The 23284-nt window shown below is 40.0% G+C and overlaps 3 protein-coding genes across 8 annotated transcripts in view; 1 reads left to right on the top strand and 2 right to left on the bottom strand.

Moving 5' to 3' along the window:
• Positions 1-219: 219 nt before the first annotated feature.
• Positions 220-6424, top strand: LOC102697760 (extracellular calcium-sensing receptor-like). The gene is made up of 6 exons (XM_006637555.3): positions 220-436; positions 770-1061; positions 1586-2410; positions 2800-3027; positions 3587-3710; positions 4199-6424. The coding sequence occupies exons 1-6, from the start codon at positions 222-224 to the stop codon at positions 5107-5109; spliced, it is 2595 nt and encodes an 864-aa protein (XP_006637618.1). The 5' UTR covers positions 220-221; the 3' UTR covers positions 5110-6424.
• Positions 6425-6891: 467 nt separating this feature from the next.
• Positions 6892-12021, bottom strand: LOC102692634 (extracellular calcium-sensing receptor-like). The gene is made up of 6 exons (XM_015360723.2): positions 11765-12021; positions 11148-11439; positions 10064-10885; positions 9102-9311; positions 8332-8455; positions 6892-8229 (listed from the first exon to the last, which is right to left on the bottom strand). The coding sequence occupies exons 1-6, from the start codon at positions 11977-11979 to the stop codon at positions 7325-7327; spliced, it is 2568 nt and encodes an 855-aa protein (XP_015216209.1). The 5' UTR covers positions 11980-12021; the 3' UTR covers positions 6892-7324.
• A 2543-nt stretch (positions 12022-14564) lies between these two features.
• Positions 14565-23284, bottom strand: part of plch1 (phospholipase C, eta 1) — a 61606-nt gene continuing 52886 nt past the window's right edge. For 3 of the 6 annotated variants that reach the window (XM_015360716.2, XM_015360719.2, XM_015360717.2), the window contains 6 exons: positions 22193-22277; positions 21501-21647; positions 20866-20945; positions 20269-20328; positions 18165-18522; positions 14565-17474 (listed from right to left, as the gene is read on the bottom strand). In XM_015360716.2, coding sequence (XP_015216202.2) covers positions 15280-17474; positions 18165-18522; positions 20269-20328; positions 20866-20945; positions 21501-21647; positions 22193-22277 — 2925 coding nt within the window. In that variant the 3' untranslated portion in view covers positions 14565-15279. Of the gene's footprint in view, positions 17475-17803; positions 17832-18164; positions 18523-20268; positions 20329-20865; positions 20946-21500; positions 21648-22192; positions 22278-23284 lie in introns of all 6 variants that reach the window. The other 3 variants (XM_015360722.2, XM_015360721.2, XM_015360720.2) reach the window with 3 other exon arrangements.

Raw genomic sequence — 23284 nt, forward strand, 5'->3', positions numbered from 1 at the left:
ATATTTAAGATAAATTGGAGATAAATTAAAAACTTATTATGCAAACCTCCTGAGGATTCCCTTTGATTATTTTTGTTAATGACACAAGACATACTTTACATTTTACAAGATAAATAAAGTGAGATAACTCCCACTGACACCCCCAGAGATTCAGACATCATCTATATACTGTAGCAGTGGTTCCCTGCACCACAAAAACCTAACATACTCATACTGAAGCAATGCATTTTATTCTGTGCGTTTCTGTATTACTGAGCATAGTCTGGCTACTAGCAGGTGCTATTGAGCCCAAATGCAAAATCCGTGACAAATTTGATCTATATGGGCTATATAAAGATGGGGACATTCTTTTTGGAGGAATATTTGAAATTCACTTTACAACAATATATCCTGAATTGTCTTTTCATTCTAAACCAGCACAGTTGAGCTGTGAGGGGTAAGCTAACATATCACATTGCTGCTTTGATCAATAAGGATTTACAGTACAATAGTATTAAAGCTATGGTTGCTAAACTAAATAAATCAGTACTTTTTAAATAAATCATTCTGTTCTGTGGTGATCATCTTTAACAAAAATATTATCTTTATTTTGTGTGTTAATCAATACAGATTTTGTCTATCAGGAACATTTCTGTATATGTTTTCAAACCATTAACTTAGTGAAGATTGTTGTGTCTCATAGAATGAACAGCACAAGCACTCAAAAAGCACAAAAATGCTGATACCTGTTTGATGTCTTTACTTACTTATTTTTAAATTCTCTTCCAAGTTTTGATTTTGCAGGATTTCAGTGGGCACAGACCATGGCTTTTGCTATTGAGGAAATCAACAGAGACCCTGCTCTTCTCCCTAACATCACACTGGGATACAGGCTGTATGACAACTGTGTGAAGCTGGCAGTGGCTTTTCGAGCAGCAACAGCTCTGATCAGCGGAGAGGATGATTCTGTCACTGACTACAGCTGTACAGGGACTCCCCCTGTCTTAGCCATTGTTGGGGATCCTGGTTCTACACATTCTATTGCCATATCAAGAATGCTGGGCCTCTTCCGGGTTCCAATGGTACATTAAAACACTAATCAAACCAGTTTCATAGAAACACAAAGCTTAAAAGTATCAATGTAATATCTGTCATCAAGACAAATACTGTTTCGTTAACAGCTTAAGTATTTAGTTACTTAAACCTGGTTTAGGTTCAGTTACCTATTTAAGTGCTAATTAAAAAAAAAAATTCTACTTTTGCACTCTTGCATTGTTTTTTTTTAAGTTAGATGCACACAATATTTGACTATTTGTCATGAGCTCATAACAAGCACTGCGTCCTTCAGGAGAGTAAAGTAGAGCATGTCATTGTTATTTTTTCCGTTTTTAATACTAGTTTTATTATTTGAAGTCTTGAAGTCAATGAGCATATTGTTTCTGAGTGATAACCTTGCCTTCTTCTGCACAAAGTGTGTTATTAATTAATGTTCTTCTTGTATCTCTATTTTTCAGAAACAGTGAAAAATGTATTTTACGGAATGACCTGAAATTGTTGTCCTTTCTACAGGTTGCCAACAGATTTTTTTTTTTCTTGTTTATTTCAGGTCAGTTACTACGCCACATGCTCTTGCTTGAGCAATAAAGAGGCACACCCTTCTTTCTTCAGAACAATCCCAAATGACAATTTTCAAGTCAAGGCCATGGTTCAAATCCTCAGGCATTACGGATGGACCTGGGTGGGAGCCATAGCGAGCAACGACGACTACGGGCTGTTTGCTGTCAAGACTTTCATCGAGGAGGTAAACAAGTTCGGCTGCATAGCTTTCTCAGAAATCTTGCCTCGCAACAACGACAGATCTGAAATTCTCAAAATTGTTGACACTATCAAAGAGTCGACGGCCAGAGTTATTGTCATATTTTCCACAGAAGCCTATATTTTTCCTCTGGCTGAGGAGCTAGTTCACCAAAATATCAGGGGCAGGCAGTGGATTGCAAGTGAAGCCTGGACCACCTCCACTGTCTTCCAGACCAAGGAATTGCTGCCCTACTTCGGCGGGACACTAGGAATCGCCATCCGCAGGGGAGAAATCCCAGGACTGGAGCAATATCTCCTAAAGGTTCACCCCGTCTTTGATCCCAGCAACAATTTAGTCATCAAGTACTGGGAAGCGCTCTTTGATTGCACATTTACAGAGAAAACAGCTGAGCGCAATTCGTCCAATGTGAAAAAGAAATGTACTGGGGCAGAAGATGTTTTAAGCAAGAAAAACGAATACAGTGATGTTTCAGAACTGCGTGCAACTTACAATGTGTATAAAGCAGTGTACGCCTTGGCACACTCCCTGCACAATCTGATGTCCTGTGAGCCTGGAAAAGGGCCCTTTCAGAATAACTCCTGTGCAGACATCACAACTGTGCAGCCCTGGCAGGTGAGAAGCATTAATGACTAAAGTTACAAATATTTCACATTTCTCTCAGGCAGGCTGGTCTTCACCAAACTTAAAGCCTAGTATTAAAGTTTTTAATAACAAAATCTAACTTCCACATTGCCTACTTATGCAGTATATGTGGGTATGTGTGTGTTTTTTTGTCTTGGGTTATAAGTACTGTGTTATTTTGTCTGAATCCACATTTCTAATCCATTAGAAAAAAAAAATACTATTGCATGTATACTTCATTCATTAATTTTTGCAGCATATTTAAGCTAATTTTCGAGTTAGATATTTTTATTGTTTTTAAGGTTTTAAATTATGTTTGAGATGAAAAAACTCATTGTACCCGGTAACTAGTAATTGCTAATTATTTTCCACCCTCCCAGTTGCTGCACTACCTGGCGAGAGTGAACTTCACTACTCACTATGGAGACAGGGTGTCCTTCGATGAGAACGGAGATGCTCTTGCAATCTATGATGTGATGAACTGGCAGAGGGCCGATGACGGGGCTGTGAAAACAGTAACAATCGGTCTGTTTGATGAATCAGCTCCTGCTGGACAAGAGCTTACTCTGAATGAAGATAACATCTTTTGGAATTTTGAATCTAACAATGTAGGTCAATCTGCTTTTACATTCTTTCTCTTTTTACATCAGCGTTCCACAGTTCTAGTGCGGTTAATTCTCAAAATAATTTTCATCTTTATTCCAAATCACAATTTGTAAAAAGGTTTATACAGTTGTTTAAATTAATATGCCACTCTTTACCTGCATAGAGGCGTTACAGTATTTGGTGAAATAATTACATTCTTATGTTCTTACATTCACAAAAATATCTAAAATAGCTGAATGCAGGACTGTTCTAAGACATTTCCATTCCTTCTTATTTTCAGTATAATCAATAATCCACTGTGTTTGAAATTAAATAAAGGTGTGACTTCACATTTCGACAAGTATCAGCTACCGTCCAAACTCCAAATACTGTATACTGTATACTGTGTTTTTATATATTTATATCATCTACGCCTGCACAAACGTTAATGGCAAAAACAAAAATGTATTATTCCTACTGAATTCTGTTCAATTACATCAGATGAAAAAACAGGAGATTGAACTACCTCAAACTCTGGAAACAATTTCTTAAGCCTTAAGTACAGACAACGTTCTTCCCCAGCCCCCCAGGTCTGTGTGCAGTGAAAGCTGTCAGCCTGGCACCAGGAAGGCAACCAGGAAAGGGGAGCCCCTCTGCTGTTTCGACTGTGTGCCTTGTGCAGAGGGAGAGATCAGCAACCACACAGGTAGAAAGACACTTTTTTGTTTATGTATTGTGTTTCATTTTTTTCTCATTTTGAAGTATGAAAACTTTTTTTTTATTATTATTGTTGTTGTTGTTGTTGTTGTTGTTATTGTTATTATTATAGTGTTAGATATGTGATTTATTAAAAGTAACATACTGATTGTGTTAATTGTAAATGCTTAATTTTAATAACCAGTTCTGCCACGGCTCAGAATGAACATATCTCTTACCATATACTGTACAGTATAACATGTAGAACTGAGAACGGGTGGCAATTACACATGCAAAAAGGGTTGTAGGAGTATGGAACAGGTTGCCCAGCTATATGACTGAAGCCTATTACTCCAGCTACTTTCAAGAAAGAGAGAGTGAGAGCCTTGAGTCAATGAGGTACCAGAAATGGACTGAATGGCTTCCTCTCATACAGATTTCAAGTATTTTTTTAATTCTGTACTCCTTGCTTGAAACATTTTTTTTTTCTTATTGCAGATTCTATTGATTGTTTCAAATGCCCCATGGACTACTGGTCGAGCCCAGGCAGGGACCAGTGTGTGCTGAAGGAAATTGAGTTCCTTTCCTATCATGACCCTCTGGGAATCTCTTTAACCACCATCTCAATATTCGGGGCCTGTACTTCGGTTGGAGTTCTAATCATTTTCTTTTATTACAGGAACACCCCAGTTGTAAGAGCCAACAATTCTGAACTGAGCTTCCTGCTGCTGCTTTCTCTGATACTCTGCTTCCTCTGCTCATTGCTGTTTATTGGTCAGCCACAGCATGTAACCTGTATGTTGCGGCACATTGTGTTTGGGATCAGTTTTGTTTTGTGCATATCTTGCATTCTTGTGAAAACCATTGTTGTCATCATGGCCTTCAGAGCCACACTGCCAGACAATAATGTCATGAAGTGGTTTGGTGCTGCTCAACAGAGAGGCACTGTTTTTGTCTTTACTGTCATCCAGGCTCTGATCTGTATTGTGTGGCTAACTGTGGCCCCTCCTTTACCATTTAAAAACACACAGTATCAAAACTCAAAAATAATCTTTGAGTGTAATGTTGGCTCAATAACTGGATTTAGTTTCCTGCTGGGGTACATAGGCTTGCTAGCCAGTGTCTGTTTTCTGCTGGCTTTCCTTGCAAGGAACCTGCCTGATAACTTCAATGAAGCCAAGTTCATCACTTTCAGCATGCTCATCTTCTGTGCAGTTTGGATCGCTTTCATACCAGCTTATGTCAGCTCTCCTGGGAAATACTCGGACGCTGTGGAGATTTTTGCCATCTTGGCTTCAAGCTTTGGTCTCCTCATTGCAATTTTTGCTCCAAAATGTTACATCATTCTGCTTCATCCTGAGAAAAACACCAAGAAAGCCCTCATGGGCAGAGCAGCCCCTAAGGCATAAATGTATATACTACTGTATGCTCATATAATGTTATGATACTGTATAGTGTTTGTTTTTCAACACACCCTTTTTATTAAAACGAAATGTGTATTGCACATACTGTATAGTGTAAAGAGTTTATGTCACTTGTTTAAAGGTGGCTCTGTGGCTAAGGATCTGTGCCTGTGGCTAGAAGGTTGTGGGTTCAAATCCCACAGCCAGCAGGGAAATCCTTCTCCGTTGGGCTCCTGAGCAAGGCCCTTAACCCCAACTGCTCCAGGGGTGCTGTACAATGGCAGACCCTGCGCTCTGACCCCAAGCTTCTCTCCCTATCTGTGTGTCTGTGTCTCATGGAGAGCAAGCTGGGGTAAGTGAAAAGATAATCCCTAATGCAAGAAATTGTAAAGGATTAATAAAGTGATATTATTATTAATGGTGCAAAGGTGTTCTCAGAGCTTTGATATTTGGGGGGGGGTTGACAAACTAACTCTTTTAGTAGGGCCCAGATTATTTTCAAGAAAAAGAAACAGGATGTGCAGGTGATGTTTTTTTGAACAACGCAGTTTGAAGGATGAAGTCTCCAAGGTCTGACAGCCATTACAGATTTAGATTTCTCTGTTTCTTGAAGCAGCAGAGCAGCCTGTGGGCATCTACTGTTTCTAGGACTTAGGAAAGGGGGTGAACACAAGATTTAAGATTTTAAAAGTAACACAGACTTATAGTGCACTGCCATTACAGAACTAAAGCTTTGAAATGTAGTGTGAAATAGCTTTTTCAACACAAGCAACAGTAGTTTTTGACAGATCAAAAGTTACATCTTATTTCTTTGTAGGAGACATTTATTAGTTATTTGTCCTGAACGTGCTGAAAAAAAAAATTTTTAGTTGTTTTTAAGCCTGTTAAAATGCAATTACATTTTGAAACTGTAAATTAAGTTAGAGTTGCTGCTTAAGAAACATCAATGTGGATTTCATGAAAAGTAAAATAAAAAATAAAAATTGAACAATCGCAACCTCAATGATTGATTTCAAGAAAGTCCATATGCATATTATTCAAGTACAGTACATAATTTTTAGGAACTGAGCTGAATCCACAATGAATGTGGTCTTAACCACGCCTATCTACTGTATATATGTTAAGAATTACTGCAAGCAAAACCATATATTATTTTTCTTAACCTATTTGTTCTTTTGAGCACAATTCAAGATATCTCATCATTATTTAACTGCCTATATAAACGATGTAGTCTCATTTGCCATTTTACAGTGACTTTAGTTTATGTGGGATGTGAATTATAAAGATATATATAAAGTCTTGTCTCATGCACCAAAATTACATGTTTTGCTCAATCTCATATTAGTGTTGATTTTTCTGAGGTCATATTGATATTAGATGTGTGCAATGGCTTAAACCCAAGTCATCTACAACTGATCATACAAAATATGCCAGAAACCATATGAACTGTAGGTGACATTTTACTGCTGTATGTTATTTAATACACAGTTAGCTTGATGTTATGTACTTGCAGTGATAAAACAGATATCTTTTTCATGTCAAAGAAACAATGATAGGTTTTTTTAAGCTTATTTTATTTAAATCATTTAAAATGTGCAAAACAGCACACTGTATATGTTTTTGTATTTGTTTTACAAATTATAATAAATGAGTGTGTGAAGTTCAATAACATAATTTATATCAATAAATTATTTTTGTGCATTTCTTAACCACACAGTTTTTTTTTCCACATTAAAGGAAATCCTTCTTCAAATGTGTTTTAAATTGCAATAAACAGAGTGTGTGGCATTTCACTTTCAAATTTACTGAAATACATTTTGGCAGGTTTGTACTGCTGCTCTAAGGAATACACAGATTAGTAGCTTCCTACTGAAATGGACAGTTTACCATCTAAACCTGATTCATGTTAATGAGCCTATATGGAATATTCCCATATGAAGGTACAAAACCCCAGCGATTATTTGCAAAATATTGAAATGCCAAAATATTGGAATCCAATGCAGTTTTGCTAATCTTTGTTTAATATTCACTGCATCAATCAATCATTTTGCATTTAATGCATTACATACAACTTATTAATTATATTTACCAGGATGTTATGGATAAGTGAAAAGAAACAAAAAACACATACCACATGCAAAAGTGCTTAGAATGTCACTTTGACGAGCTCCAGCAATAGAGTTGCACAGTGGCCCTGTCAGAAACATAGTTCTACTTATTTCTATGCAGATGCTCTTCCCATAAGAAACTTTTTTGTATTATTTTCTGGTCTGAGTAAAATAATAAAGCATTTGGGGGCAAAGATGCACCCAAGGAGACCAAAACTGGAAGACAAAATAGCAAAAATTTCTACAGCTACTGTATATTTGCCAGGGGAGCTGATATAAGCTGGGATAAAGGTGATCCAGACAGCACAGAATATAAGCATGCTGAATGTAATGAATTTTCCTTCATTGAAATTGTCTGGCAGATTTCGGGCCAAGAAAGCTAACGTGAAGCAGAGACATGCTAGCAAACCAATATACCCCAGCACACAACAAAAGGCTACAATGGACCCCACTGCACATTCTAAGATTATTTTTGAGTTCTGGTAGCTGGTGTTCTTATTTGGCAGAGGGGGGCTAACTGAAAGCCAGACAGCACATTGGAGAACCTGGATTAAGGTGCAGACTATGACACTGCTTCTCTGCTGTGTGGGCCCAAACCATTTCATGACATCATTTCCAGGGAGAGTGGCTTGGAAAGCCATCAACACAACAATAGTTTTCACAAGAAGACATGAAATGCAGAGCACAAAACTGACCCCAAACGCTATGTGCTGGATTTTACAGCTCCAGATGGAAGGTTTCCCAATGAAACACAGGGAGCACAGGAAACACATCATTAAAGAGAAGAGTAATAGGAAGCTAAGCTCGGAGTTGTTTGCTCTGACAATTGGCGTGTTTTTATAATATAAGAAAATGATAGCCACAGCCAAGGTTATGCTGGCTCCAGATAAAGCAACTGTTGTGAGTGTAATCCCCATTGTGTCTTCAAATGACAGGAATTCAACATCTCGAGGAATGCACTCATTTCTGTAGGCGTTTGACCAGTACTCCAAGGGACATTTGTCACACTGTAGGGAATCTGTAAAATAAATTCATACGGTGAAAAGATGCACTGCACTGTGCATTTGCAAGCCTGTAGATGAACCTGCCAGTCTGCACAGCCGCAAGCTAATATCCTTACTTGTTGTGTTGCTTAGTTCTCCTTCTGCACAAAGAATGCAGTCAAAGCAGCATGATGGCTCTCCTTTCCTGGTAGCTTTCCTAGTCCCTGGGGGACAGTCTTCTGTGCAGATTGACACAGGTACCTGCACACCGACAGAAGAAGGCATGAACAATCGCTCAACTGCAACCACACACCCACATGAAGTTATTTTTATTTGAGCCACGGCAGCTGTAATGTCATTACAAACAACACCTAGTTGTAATGAGAATGATTCAACATGACTTAATTGGTAGGTTACATTATAGAAACCAATATAATTAAATACAGATAAAAGAGCGCATGAATACAGCCTTGTCATCACTTTGCAAGCACTAATACAACACAATATTGTGCTGAAGACTTTATCAGAAGAAAGTCTGTATCATTTATTTTTATGGCCCTCTTTTCTATTTGACTTTCTGCTGCAGTGCAAAATTCGCTCTCTACACCTTAAAGTGTTTTTGATACTTCAACATCTAGGCGTATGAAGGAATAATATTTTGCTTCTGCTTAATCTTAGCTTTGGTAAATTATCTGGTGTTAACTGTGAGTAAGAAAGAAATAGGTATATTCTCTAAATGAAAGAAAAACATTTTAAAAAAAGCCCTTACTAAATTTTGCATTTTATGGGCATTTCCCAGTAGGAACACCATATTCTGGAGTGTATGCTGTAGGCTTTGTTGTTTTAAGAAATCAGAATACTAAAGTCAGAGAGTAACTGAGCTTTTTTAGAAACTGATGATTATTACCTCTTTTTTCCCTGAGGTCCAGACAATGGCTTTCTCATTGATAAAAATGTCAGAGCCATCAACCCGCCCGATGGTGACATACTCCATAGATCCTGTTGGGCTCTTTTGCCAATTTACTATATCATATACAACTTTACTGTCACCCCCTTCAAAGTGAACATTTTCTCCAAGTTTGTTGGTAAATTGAACTTCACTTAAATAATGTAGAAGCTGTGAACGAAATAAAACAGTGAGGAAAGCTGATTATGTTAAGCAGTGAACTTCAGTCTTTATGTCTCATATTTTCACACACTAGCATCAATATTTGCTTTGAATTCTGAAATTCTGAATTTACCTAGTCTTTGCCATGAAAAGGCTGATTCAGCAGGTTGGTACAGAAAGGTAAACAGTAAAGATGAAAAATATTCATGTAGCATGAGAAATAATTATTTTGTGCAATACAAAATGGGAAGATCATTCACACAAATACATTTCAACACGATGTGAAGGTGTCTAGGTTATTATCTTCCTGGGATCTGAAAACCTGGACTGTCCAACCATCTTAATATAAATTAGAACAGCAAACTTCAAATATTGTTCCACACGTTTTACTTTACTTACTCCTTATCTTTCATCTATCTGTTATAAAATTAATTTCAAGTCATCACATCAAACTTACCAATTTTAAATTATTTATAGCCCACTTCTTTTTAACATTGTCCCAGTATTTTTACTTACACTTGTTTAATTTCATTTGTTCAGAAATATTTATATAGAGGGTGATTACTTCCCCTGCAGGAGGATCTCATTTTAAGCAATTCAGGTTACAGGTTATATCTATAGATTTTGTAGTGTAGCTTTTTCCCCCAATAAATACAATAAAAGCTATATTTTTTTAGCTATTGTCCTAATTGAAGTAACTGTAAAACATTTTTTTAAGAGAATCAGACACGTGCATGCCAAAAAATAAGTAGATATATTACCTGTCCAGATTTCAAATTATAAATATCACCACAGGAGTTGTTTTCAAAGGGTCCATTCCCATCTTTGCATGCCTGCAAGTTGTGCAATGCATGTGCCACTGCATATACAGCTTTGTACACATTATAGGTAATTCTTAACTGGGACACATCAGTGAAAGTGTTTTTCACAGTAGCCAGGTTTTCTGATCCACTACATGCAGGCAGGTTCCCTAATGTGGTAGCATTTTCTCCATTTAACCGGCAGTGGAAAGATGTTTCCCAGAGCTCCCTAACAAATGGATTGCCAGGGTATTTTGAGGGGTGGAGACTGACAAGGAAGCTCTCCATCCCTGGAATCTGAGCCCGACGGATAGCAACACCGAGAACTCCCAGGGAAAGAGAGGAGAAGTCCTTATTGTAAATCGTGGGGCTGGTGCTCCAACCCTCGCTCCCTATGAACTGCCTGCCTGTGACGTTTTGCTTCACCAGCTCCTCAAACACCACCTCCACATCCGTGTAAAAAGCAAAGACGATAATGACTCTCGCCGTCGACGCTTTGACAACCTCTGCGATGCGCACCGCATCTCTTTTGGGAAAAACTTTAGAGACCGTCTCGAAAAAGGCAATGCAGACTCCGGCGGTTTTCACCTGCTCCGCAAACATCTGAATCCCTAAAATTCCATAGTCATTGTCGGTAGCGATAGCTCCCACCCAGGGCCATCCAAAATACATGACCATCTGCGCCATTGTCCGCGCCTGATAAAAATCACTGGGTATTGTCCTGAAAAAGTTAGGATACTCTCGCCTGTTGCTCAGGCAAGCACAAGAAGCAGAATAACTGACCTGTAAATAAGAAATTAAGATAAAAACAATTATATGATTTTGAGCATGACACGTTAATTATCTCATTGATTAACAGATTGAAAGAACAAGACTGGAACTGTGAAAGCAGGGTAACAGAGGGGGTAGGTTCTTCTTTAGCTTCAGTGTTATCTTGAAATATTTCATTTTGAACTTCTGCGTGGTGATCATACCAAAGTAGGCAGAACAAGGTTCAGTAAATGTATTAGAATAATTCTCAATGCACAATTCCTGTGCGTCTTACCAGTGGAACTTGAAAGGGCCCCAGGGTTTTCGACAATATGATGGACTGCGTAGAGGATGTGTCCCCGATTATTACAGGAACCGCACCAGATCCAGTGCATACGTTGCCGGGACTCAAACTACTCTGTCTGCTGAGAGCCGAAAAGGCACCTCTCAGAGCCAGGGGGTGTTTTCCACAGCTGTCGAGTATCCTATAGCCAAGTCTGATATTGGGGAGGAGACTGGAGTCCTGGTTAATTTCTTCTATTGCAAAAACCATCCCCTGAGCCCAGCGAAAAGACCTGTATTTTAAACTGAAAAAACAAACAAAAATAAAACAACCATACTGCACTTCTGGAATTAAATCTATATCTTCTTTAGTATTTTTATTGAGGCACATCATAGATGCTCACCTATGAAGAATGTCATGCATTATGTGAATTCACGCAGAGAAGAGTATCTGTGGTTTTACTGAACATTCTGTTCTGAAGATTAATGAAGATAGTTCTCTCACACATTTAAAAAACTGAACACACAGTTAAACGCTTTGGCCAATCTGCATTAAATACATTAAAATTCAATTCAGTAGAATTCATATACCTATATGAAAGTATTAATAATAAAATATGAAACACCTACTTTATGCAGTGTGGCAATTCTGGGGTGTTTCTGTATGAGTCCTCCGTCACAATTAACTGGTCATACAGGGGGAACAACCCTCCTAGAACAATGTCCCCATCTCGGAAGAGGCTTGGCAAATTAGTGCTGTCCCATAACATACAGACGGACTCTGTGGCTTCAGCTGTCGGGAGCCAGGCTAGGATCAACAGTGGTGTTATTATAACCAAAGCCATCTGAGGGCACACTCTTCTGCAGGAAAGGGAGCGTGGCACCAATCCTTCTGCCTCTCTGCCCCAGCCAGACACTTAAAATGAAGAACATTTATAATGCTCCATTGGCTCCCAAAGGGTTTCACAAAATTATATACTAGAAACTCTCGTGAACGACCTACTGAAGGAGGGGCACATGGGCCCAGCTAGCTAGGGCTCGTGCCTCGGCTCCCTGGGGCTTGTTCGTGGCCCCAGGCTGTGACTGTTCATGACGAGATCACGCACAAAGCATGTGTCAGCGATGAAGGGCTGAGGAGAGAGCTGGGAACAGGAGAAAGAGTTCAAATCACTGTTTCAAACCGATATTAACCCAATTCTGAAAGGAAAAGTTGGGATTTTAAACTGGCACATATTTGACTGATATACATATATTTTTTTAAAAAATAATGCATTATGTAAGCCACAGCAATTACGGATATCTAAGAATACAGGTAAAGTTGAGAGCAAAGAGAACTGATCACAATTCAGTAAAAACAACTGAAAACACAGTTGTGTTAAAACTGAACTTGCAGATCTGTGACTACAGTCATGAGGGGATAAGAGAACAAACCTCATCTGCCATTTTTTTATTTATTTTTGAAAAACCTCTTTTTTAGTTTCCGGTGATTTTGCTAGCACATTGTAAATTGGACGAAACGTTCTTTTCGGTTTAAAAGTTTGAACTGTGGGATCAAAGAAAATTCCACACCTGACATCTGAGACACAGCACAGCAGACCTGTTGTGCAGAAATTATTTACGCTTTGTACAAACAAGTGCTCAGGTGTTTACTCTTTGAGACATTACTACATCTTTCACAAGCAATTAACTGCTATTTTCTGAGGAATCCATGTGTTAATGCAGCAATAATCATGAACAAACTGAAGTGGAAATAAGGTTGTGAGCAATTGTGAGGTTAAGTAACCTCTACAGGGACTTCATGCTATTTTCTCTAAAAGTCTGACGAAGTAAATATCGATGAAATCTTAGCTGAAGAGCTTTGCACTTTCTTAAAAGTAAATGTTAATTTCCATTTGCATCCGTCAAAGCAATTTCAACATCTCTGGGGGTACAGGGAGTTTGTCTGCTCTCTGGATTTAAAATAAAACCTTTTTGTTCTTCTTTTTGGTATGACACATATTTGAAACCTCCGAATGAAATGCAATAGCTTTTTGTGCCCACACATTCACACATTACATAGCTTTCAAATGTTTAGCATAACTGAGGCCTGACACTGAAAACAGTTAAGAGGATCCTGTGAATATATTATACCTATTTTTATATTTGCATCTTCTTTCATAACGATTACAGGAAGTCAGAATGTAGAGCATGCCTGTCTTTCTTTCTGCAATAGTAATACAGTGTTGTGCAACAAATGCAGAAAATAGCATGTGATATGTGTCCTATAAAAATGTGCAGAGTATTATTAATTTAAGACGTTCGGGTAAGCAGCTGTGTCAGCATGCGTAGGCTGCAAAGGAACAGGTCCGTGCTGAAAGGTTAACAAAAAATGTACCTTTCTAGCTGTGGATCCACCGATTTTTGACTCACCTGAAGAAGGCTCCTCAGCTGAAATGTTGTTTCTTTTCTTTACTTTTCAGCACGGAAAGAATATTTAAGGGTTACTTTGTATTATTAATTTGACTGATGCTTTTATCCAAAGTGCCTGTCTGTTGTAGCCAGTGGACATTTTACTAAAGCAATCTGAGCACAGTACTTTGCTCAAGGGCTCAACAGCAGGGCCACAAGAAGACCCACAAGTTTAAACCTATAAGCATCCAGGTCTAAATTCAGAGTCCAAATGCTACTCCATACTGCACAGCTAGAGCAAAGTGCACTATGTTATTCTTCTGTAAACATAGATCATACACGTAGCTGAAGTTTTAATTACAAATATGTAGCTCATCATGCCACAGGATCTGTATAGAGCATAGAAGGGAGCCCTGTTCATCCACCAGTCTGGGTGACACCTGGGTGACAAACTCCGGCAGCCTCACTGTTTAGTAGATCAGGGAATGAGGTGAGAAACTGCTTTACCAATCAAGGGGAATTTTTGATGGGTCAGTTTAGCCTATTGTATATATCAGGGTCTTACACCACTGTTCTCTTAAATAAGGTCTTTGATGACCAACTCATCGGGACCCTAGGTTAACATCTCATCCTAAGCACAGTGCCTCCTACAGAAGTGTTCTTGATCCCCATACTGGGGCCTAGGTTTGGAAATTTCTGGTTTTCGGGGAAGAGCGCCACCTACTGGCCAACCAACACCACAAGCAGAAGGAACTTGGTTTTCCTTAGAGGTCTTCTATCCCAGCTCTAAGCAGCCCAGCTTTGCTTACATTCGGAGATCCATCAAGGACAGGCTTCGGCTGCAAGGTGGTAAAGCTGCTGGGCAGAAAATTAAAAATGTGGAGAGTAATGCATTGGACTTTTACAGGTTTATAGCACAATACATTTTGCTGTATTTTTAAATAAAGAATATTATGGGCTCAGGTGTGTTAAAGCGGTTCTAAAAATCACAGTTTGAAAGTGAGAGAAGTGAGAACATACAGTATGGACAACACATTTACACTGCGTTTCACAGTTTTGAGAATTTTATTGCATTGGTAAGAAAATGTGCACTTCATGGCTGTTTGAGTAAGCCATACAAAGTATATTTTCTCTGGAGAAGATTTAACTTAGAAATTGCGGTTTTTATAGTCTGCTATTAAAATCAGATGGTTCTGTATTCCACTGGAGCTGTCCGATATTTTTCATGTCCCATCAAAAATAACAATCCCAGATGATTTTATTTTTTTGCTGCCCGTATCAAAGCAATTATAAAAATAAAATTGTTTAACTCAACCTTTTTGCTTGAAAATACGCAGTAGTGTTTAAAAACATGGAATGATTGACTAACAGAAAGTGAGCAGTAATTCATATTGCATCCCATGGAATAATGAGTTCTGTGCAAAATGCACATGACTGAAAATTTTCCAGGACTGTGCATAGTCATGCATTACATGGACAGCTATTTTCAGTACTTGAAAGAGTTTACATGCAGTTTGCTTTAGCATATTATCACAGTTATTCTTCATAGCTATAAATTACAGTAGTCTTGTGTTCTAATATGTACACCACAGCCTACCATATAACATCTAGTGATCAGGAAGACTAAGATTTCTATTAAAATATAATACACTTTCAAAAGAATGAACAGTATTTATACAAAAAAAGGTGTCCAAAAAGATAATGTAAAAGAAACCAAAGGGTTTTTTTTTTTTTTTTTTTTTTGCTTTACAATTAATTTACAATCTAAGCAAAAAGTAAATCTCGGGCTCAGAAGAGTGCCCAGAATCTGCCTGCAGTACTGAATCCTCTGCATAAAAGTGGTCATTATAGCCATAATGCAATGACGCGCAAGACCCCTCAGGCAAACCTCTGTCCTCCAGGCCTGCGCCGGTGACGTGGTTTAGGTAGCCTGCAATGTAAGAGCCAGTGGAGTGTCTGTTAATGGTGGGATTCTGCACGGGGGGTTTGTTTCGCAGGACTACACCCATCGTGCTGCAGCTGCCGGGGAGTTTCAGCCTGCTGGCCTCCTGCCTCTCCTTGGCGCGGCTGGCGATGTGCCGCACGCGGCTCTGGCTCCTGGACGACAGCTTTCGGGCCAGGATCTTCGGGGAGCCGGGATCCTCCCTCCGCGGGCCCGCGGGCACGGGCCGGCTCCTCTCGCCGGGCTCGAAGGACACGAGCTTGCGCAGCTGCTCCGTCAGAGGGTCAGCGCACTGAGGCCTGCTGGGGGGGCTGGCCACGCTCTTCTGCTCCCTCGTGTGGGGGGTGACGAAGCTCCTGCTGATGTACTTGTATTTGCTCTCAAAGTTGCAAGAGATGTCCTCGGACGTCAGATCGCCGAGGCTCTTCGACTTGGCAGGACTTGGACTTGGGTGTCTGGCTGCGTGCAGTGCGGCGGGTATTTGGTCCGCGTGCGTGGAAAGGTGACCACCAGTCCTCCCAGGGACTGGAAGCCCTTCAGGCTGTGTGTTCGCAGTGACAGGACCATGGAAAGGTGTGGAGTGGCATGACGTGGAACAATCCGAGCTCCCTTCATACAGACTCCCTTCAAGAGGGGAGTTTGCTTTTCTGCCCGTGAGCTGCTCTGCCCGTGGATAGTCACGGTGGTACCTATTCACGTTTTGATTTCTGATCCCTTCCAATATTGGGTAGCTAACCAGGGAAGTGGAATTGCTTTGGTCTCGAGCCTTTGGATACACATTTCCATAACTGTTCTCAGTCCTGGTGTCTGGAAAACAGTAAGTGCCTCGGTGAGGACTGGAGCTTGAAGGGCAGCCACGCGGTGATCCTAAGCACGGAGAAGGGTACTGACTTGTCCACTGACTGGTTGCATTAGGTGAAGTCAATGTGAAGTCCTGAGAGTCATCATCAACATTAACCTCAACTTCCATTAGGCTGCTACAGACAGAGTCAGGACACACATGGTATTTGTCAGACACTGCGCTCTCCAGTGAATGGCAACACCTTTGCACCCCCCAGCTAGTGTCCTCATCCTGACTGAAGTTTGGAGTGAATATTTTAACAGGGGAAGAGCATGAACTGCCCACAGGGGTACTCTGCTCTGAGTTCATCCTCATGCTCCGGATTGTTTGGTCTCGGAGGTTGTACACAGATGCGGGAGACAGAAAATCTTCATTGAGAATGGTGTAAATGGACTGGTCTGTTGTCTCTGGGCTGGAAAACAATGTGGTGTCAGACATCACATTCAGGAGAGCATCGCCATTGGTCGTATCAGATGCCACTGCTTTCTGCGGTGTGCTAGGCTCCCAGATCACTGTGTTTGACACATGTGGCATTAAATTACACGCGTGATCACCACCTCCCTGGATGCTTGAAACGACTGTGAGGTTGCTCTGGTCATTTGTAGTGTCAAACTGATCTATCAATGCAGAGATGGAGCCACGAGTGTCATTCCCGTTGTCCAGAGAAACTGCATCAATGAGCTGGGAGATAGTACTGTCCTGCATGGATCTGTCATCCAGCAGGTGGCCTGATTCTGTCACACAGGTAATAGATGGTGTGTCAGTGGGGGAAATAGAAGAAACCTGATGGTTGTCTGTACCAAGCTTTAGTGGCTCTGGTATGGACTTCCTTAACTCTGTGGGAACACATACTGGACTACTGCCCTTTCTGTCCATCTCAGCTTCCAGGTGCCCAGGTTCTGTTTCTGGGATAATAGTTTTTTGTCCATATTTTCTGTTGGGAGATCTAACACTGCTTTCATCACATCCTTCTGGAAAATTCCCTCCAATTTCAAGGTAAGACATTTGCTCTCTTTCAGGTTTGTCACTAGCCCTTAAAAATGGCTCCTTGGGGGTTCTACTGGAGACTGGCTGATCTTCAGACAGAAGAGTTGGGGAAGTTTCAATCAAAAGGTCCACAGACGCAGACCTAGGCCTTTCTGTGCTGCACACCTCAGAAGATCTCATTCCTGTTAAAATATTTCAAATGCAAGGTTAAAGGCTGCTGATTTCTTAGGTAATAAAGCAACACTCTGTTCCACCCACAAGCTTATCCAACACAAAGACGAATGGAATGCTGCCACCACCAACGACTGTGAAGGGGATCAAGTATGAGGTTGTGCAGGTAGAACAATAATCCTAAAACATCGATTTTGCAGGACATGATTCAATGTAAAGAACTGGCTGGGAAAAAAAGAAGCCATTCAAAAAAAATTACATTTTATTACATCAAGGGTATGATGTAATATTGGCAGAGGATGTTCTGAATGAGGCAACCTTAATAAGCTTTTTAGATTACCTGCAGGGGTATCCTAGTCAGTTTTCTACTATAAAGAAACACAACAAAACAAAACAAAGCGGTGTTAAAATATTCAGAACAGAAAGAGTCACTGTGTGAAAGCAGTCTTCACTGCTAGTTTGCAGCAACACAGATTTACACATATATTAATTGTTCACAGTCCCTGAAACCTAAACAACCTGGTACATTGTTTTCTACTCCTCTATTTTTCGCAACACTATTTTATAACATAAGCAAACCAACAAACCATGGCCAACTGAACGCGTAATAAACTGGTGCCCGCTGCTAACTCTGGTATACAAAAAGCGCACACATACATTTGGCTGGGCTGGTACTATGAAGGTTTCATTTGGAGGCTTACCAGATTCTGTAACCTTTTCCATGGAGGTTTTCCCACTGTCACAAGCGGACAAACCCAGGTCTCCTTGCAGTAGCTTATCCACAGGCATTGACACAGGCCGGGACTGTACGCTCTTGTGCTGATGTGGCTCTGCCTCATCCTTGCAGTGCGCCTCAGGTTCGCTATCCTTCCTCTCGCGCTGAGCTTCAGTGAAACCCATTTTCGTCTTCTTCCGGCCCTTTGCTGGAGCGCTGGCAGTCCGGCGCAGGATGTGATCACTGATGGAGCGCTTCCGGATCTGCAAGCCGGAGTTGGTGTCCACAGAGCAGTTCTTAGGGTTCTTGTTAAAAAGACCTCTGATCCCCCGTAGCTGACGGCCCTGTAAGTCAGTGAAAGAAAACACAACACATATATAAACGTGTGTGTGCTCGCACCCACACCACAACTCCTCTGAGTTGTCTTTGTGAAGCTGTGCGAAATCATCGGAGTAGTTCCTCAATCTTAATTTAATCTCTTTGTCAAATGTGACACACAAATCCAAATCTTAAACGTAATTACTTCAAGCAGTGATTTTAAATTGCACTAGCTTAATTAGCTTAAAAAGACAGAAATACCAATGAAACAAAAAAACACTACGAAACAAGATGCATGCAGTGCTTTGACCTATATTCCGTAAAATACTAAACATCACAAACAGATCGACACAGGCGGGATTTCTGACATTACTGACATATACAGTAGTAGCAGCAGATATTTCCTATCAGGTACTTTTCAGCTCCTGGTTGATTATGAAGACCTGTCTTCCATCTTCACTTCCCTTTCTTCTTCAAGAACTAAAGCCCTGTCTCGGTTCTTCTACAGATTCTACATTATGCCTTTTTTATTACTACCTCTTTAGCAGCTCAATTAATTTCAACTGCTGCTTTAATACTCAAAATGATCACTTGACACATAAAGCTGTCTGCATTAAGAAGGACACAGCATAATCAGCGAGTTCCAGCGGTCCTCTTGTGTTTCTTTTAAACCCAAGAAAGACCTTTCTCAGAATTCTATTTTACAAAATTGATCTTTTAAAAAATACTACAGATTCAGGTCAACCCTTATCACGTTTGATCAAGCTGTGTTTCCTGGACATTAGCTTGTCAGTGCCTGCAATGGAGTTATCTTATTGTCGATTAATATTTGCCGATGTCATTGAGAGACAATAAAATCGCAACGACAAAAAGTAATAGTACTAATAGTCACTGCTTTGGCAGCACTCTAATTCATAGGGCATGCCAGTAAAGTTCTTTGAATCTGAAATCAATAGTACAGTAAAGAGATTATATATTACTTTTTTATGACAAAGGTCAAACATTAGAGGAGGAGGAGAGGAAACTATTTTATAAGGGTAGGGTTTATAAAAATTAAGGCATCTGGGCTCTGGGTTTCTTTTCAGTCCTTTTACTAGTTTTGAAACCAGAAGTGTGTGCTTTGGCTCAGCAACAGATATCGCCCACTTCTCTCCACTTTCCTTTTTTTCCCTCTCTCATCTAGGATGATCTAATCTAACCCCACTCAATTAGTCAGGGAACATTAACCAAATACAGCAGGTACTGTACAGCTGTTTAGTAATATGATGAACAGAGATCTCAAAAATCAATCTCCTTAAAATACAGTTATCCCCCAAAAACGTCCCAGTACCACCAAAACCCCTAGCACTGTCATGACTGTTACATTTATCATTTATTGTTAATCTAAACCTATTTACATTCAGAACAGGAAAAATACACAAACACACCTACAGATGTCACTGTTACCCCTGTTGGCTATTTACACTCAGTAATTACCTCCCTTTTTGTTGTAATTTCTTTGTGGTTGTTTTTGTTTTAGGCCAGCTTTTTAAAATTTTCAAAATCCCTTTTTAATTTATCCTAGTGTTCTTAAAAATACAGTATGCCTACTGTTGTTTTCTGTGCATATACAAATGCTAAAGGCAGAGCTATATTTAATTCCAAATCTTTCAAACACAGAACATTTCTCCAGCACAACAGGCACAACATGGACCAATCCATGCAACTGCAAACAACAGGTTCAGTGTTCACTGTATAGGGCTCACCCACAGACAGCATGCAACACAGAATACCTTGGAGGCTCCTAGAAAGTGCATTATAGTATAGCTTGGATTGAGGACTAGGGGGCTCCACTGAAAACAACAAGAAGTTACAACAATGTAATTACCTCATCTGTTAGAGGCTATAATATCTAGGAGACCACTAATGGATTAAACTCATAATACTTAAAACAAGCAAGCCTGTCAGTTCTGTACATTGGGATAACTTTAAGACAGAAAATGACACATCATTTTAATTACATAAGAGACTTTCAACAGGCTTAGAATATGACTGTTTGCCTAGGCAGGAGCTGCCCATTTTTCCTATTCTGTGAAACATACAGTAGCTCTGCATATGTGCTTTTCACTTATCTAGTTCAGTCGAGCTCATGCTCTGAAATATTAACTGGATAGAGAGGACATTTGCAGTTAAGTATAGTTCCTCGCACTGGAGACTAATGCCTCTGATTCTTTAACCCATTCCTAATCAGACAATCCAAAGAGATGTGCTTGCAACTGGCCAAGGCTAATTTAACGTGCTCAACAATGACTTGTTTTAAAAAAATTAGCAGAGACCTATTCAGATATGGTAGCATTTGAAAACAGAGGAGGAAAGACAAGCAGACTCACCTTCCCATAGATGTCATTGACTGTTACATGGACGAAGATTGAGGATTCTGTCATTCCCTCTAAGTAGACATGCCGGTAGCCTGCAGACAGAAAAAGACAAAATGTATTCAAGATAAATACGTGCACAGTGTGAGATGGTCACAACAGAACATTTTCAACTGACCTAAACAGTAGCAGACACAAATATGGACACACTTTAAAAGCAGATTTCACTACAGTGATACAGCAATACAGTCATGAAGCCAAACACCTTAACTGGCATCACCAGCATCACTTTTCAAGAACCAAGTAACAGGGAGATCCTGGTTGCCAGATTTTGTAATGCAGCTTTCTGCAGGTTTTTCTTCTGCTCTACTTTCAATATCATTTTAAAAACTGACAAGCACACACTTTGACATGGGTACTCCTCCGGTCTTCACTTCCCCGTGTAATAACATCGCTTTAATTCTAAGCAGTGCTGCACATGGTTATTGAAGGTCGTTGAAAACATATGGCTTTGGGTTTCTCTAATCCAGAGGAGCATTAATCTCATAAATCTTTCGTTCTGTGGCCTGTCCCAGTTATTGAGCATGCAGAGCAGCTGTAGAATCTGGAAGAAGGGAACCAATCCAAAATTGAAAACGCCAGGCACCGACCTGGCATCAGGCTGCTGAATGCCACAGTTCTCTGCCCGACAAAGTCCCTTCCAATAGGATCGTGGTCCCAGACGAGGAAACGAACTAAAGCCAATTCAGGCATGTGAACGGTGAAAGTCAGTGTCTCCTCCCACACCGGATTGAAGCCTAGAAGGGGAAAGAAAATTAAACACCAGATAAAAAATGACCTGGGGATAAAATAACAGCAAAGAAAGCACAAAACACAAAGTCACATTTGGTGATTCTTACTTATATCACAGCCATGAACATGCTAGAGGATAACCACGCGAGTTGCACTGGTTTTGGGAGGAGCCCATTTTAAGGTAGCAGAGCCCCACACGAGCATGGAATAAAATGGCTTTTACAGAATGTCTTTGGCCAAGCCTAATTATAATTCATCTGGATGCCTTTTGTGCCAAGCTGGCACAAACTTAATGCACAGCAGTTAACTGTTTCAGCCTGGGGCCTCAGACTTCTCTTGACACTGTAGTAAAAGCAAGTCAGCACATCCAACAATCAAGCCCCATGTTTTACTGATGATCGCTTGCACATCGTACTCTCAGTCTGTGTGACTGACGTATATATTGTGCCCCCACAATCAAAATATGTCTACCAATAAGAAACAAGGCACTACATTATAATTCTGAAGCAGACAACACACAATTGCTACTGGTAATTAAAAAGAACCTTACCGTTATCATCAACGACTCTCGTCTGTTCCTTGCAACAGTCCACTGGTAGGCCAATGATTTCTACCTCAACATAAGGATCAATGATCTGTAGAAACAAGTTGTCAATGACAATGTCACTGTAGAAATAATCTTCTAGAGTTTGTGTCCACTGGGGTATTTTGTTCAGAATACCCACATCAGGATTAAACATAATGAAATAAAAACTTCTTCTGTGTTTATTGTTCCAATTGCCTGCCTTCCTTTAAATTAGTAATCAGAAGTTATTGAGTCTTCAAGAAATTTCAATTAAATGAAATGTGTTTGGTGTTCTCTGAGTTTAGGGTAACTTCCAGTAGTGACTTCTAGGCACATATCAGAAAACCATTTCAAAGCCTTCTTAGGAACTGCTGCATCAACTGAAGTGCTAGTTTGCACCTAAAGAGTGTCTACTGGCCATAAACTCAGTCTGTTTATAGTCATAACCTCACTCAGTCAGTTTGGAGAAACAGTCCATCACACAAACTGCTCCTGCTCAGAAACCGTTTGGTCGATTAACCACACTCAAGTTGGTCTAACTTTCTCAATAATATTTTAGTACCAAACAGGAAGAAAATGTGGGTGCTGAGCAAACCAAAATGGTCACCTAAATGCCCTTTCTTTTTTTGTTGTCAATACATGACAAGAAAATGCTTTCAATTAACAAAAAACTGATTCATAGTGTAGGAAGCATACCATTAACATCTGATGCTCTCAAACTCAAACTCAGCTACACTTAAACACAACTCAAACAACTGCTGTCTGGTGTACCACTACACCCACGGAAACAAAACATTCATGATTTCAGGAACAACCAGACCTGCCTCTGATTTCTACCCTACACTTTGCTTTGATAACCTTCTGTAGGGGAAAAAAGTATCAACAGTTCTAAAAAACATAGTATCTCACTCAGAATGCCCTTACTTTAAAACTGTCTGGCTTATTAACTCAAAACTTTGAAGGTATCACTCTAGTAACAATGTAGTTAACTTGGGACAAAATGGAGTTCCTGCATACACAAAGATGACCATCTGAGTGCCATTTTGTTCTCAAACTATCACTGTCATAGGAACCACT

This window comes from Lepisosteus oculatus, chromosome 13 (genome assembly GCF_040954835.1).
Source record: "Lepisosteus oculatus isolate fLepOcu1 chromosome 13, fLepOcu1.hap2, whole genome shotgun sequence".
NCBI classification, from domain to species: Eukaryota; Metazoa; Chordata; class Actinopteri; order Semionotiformes; family Lepisosteidae; genus Lepisosteus; species Lepisosteus oculatus.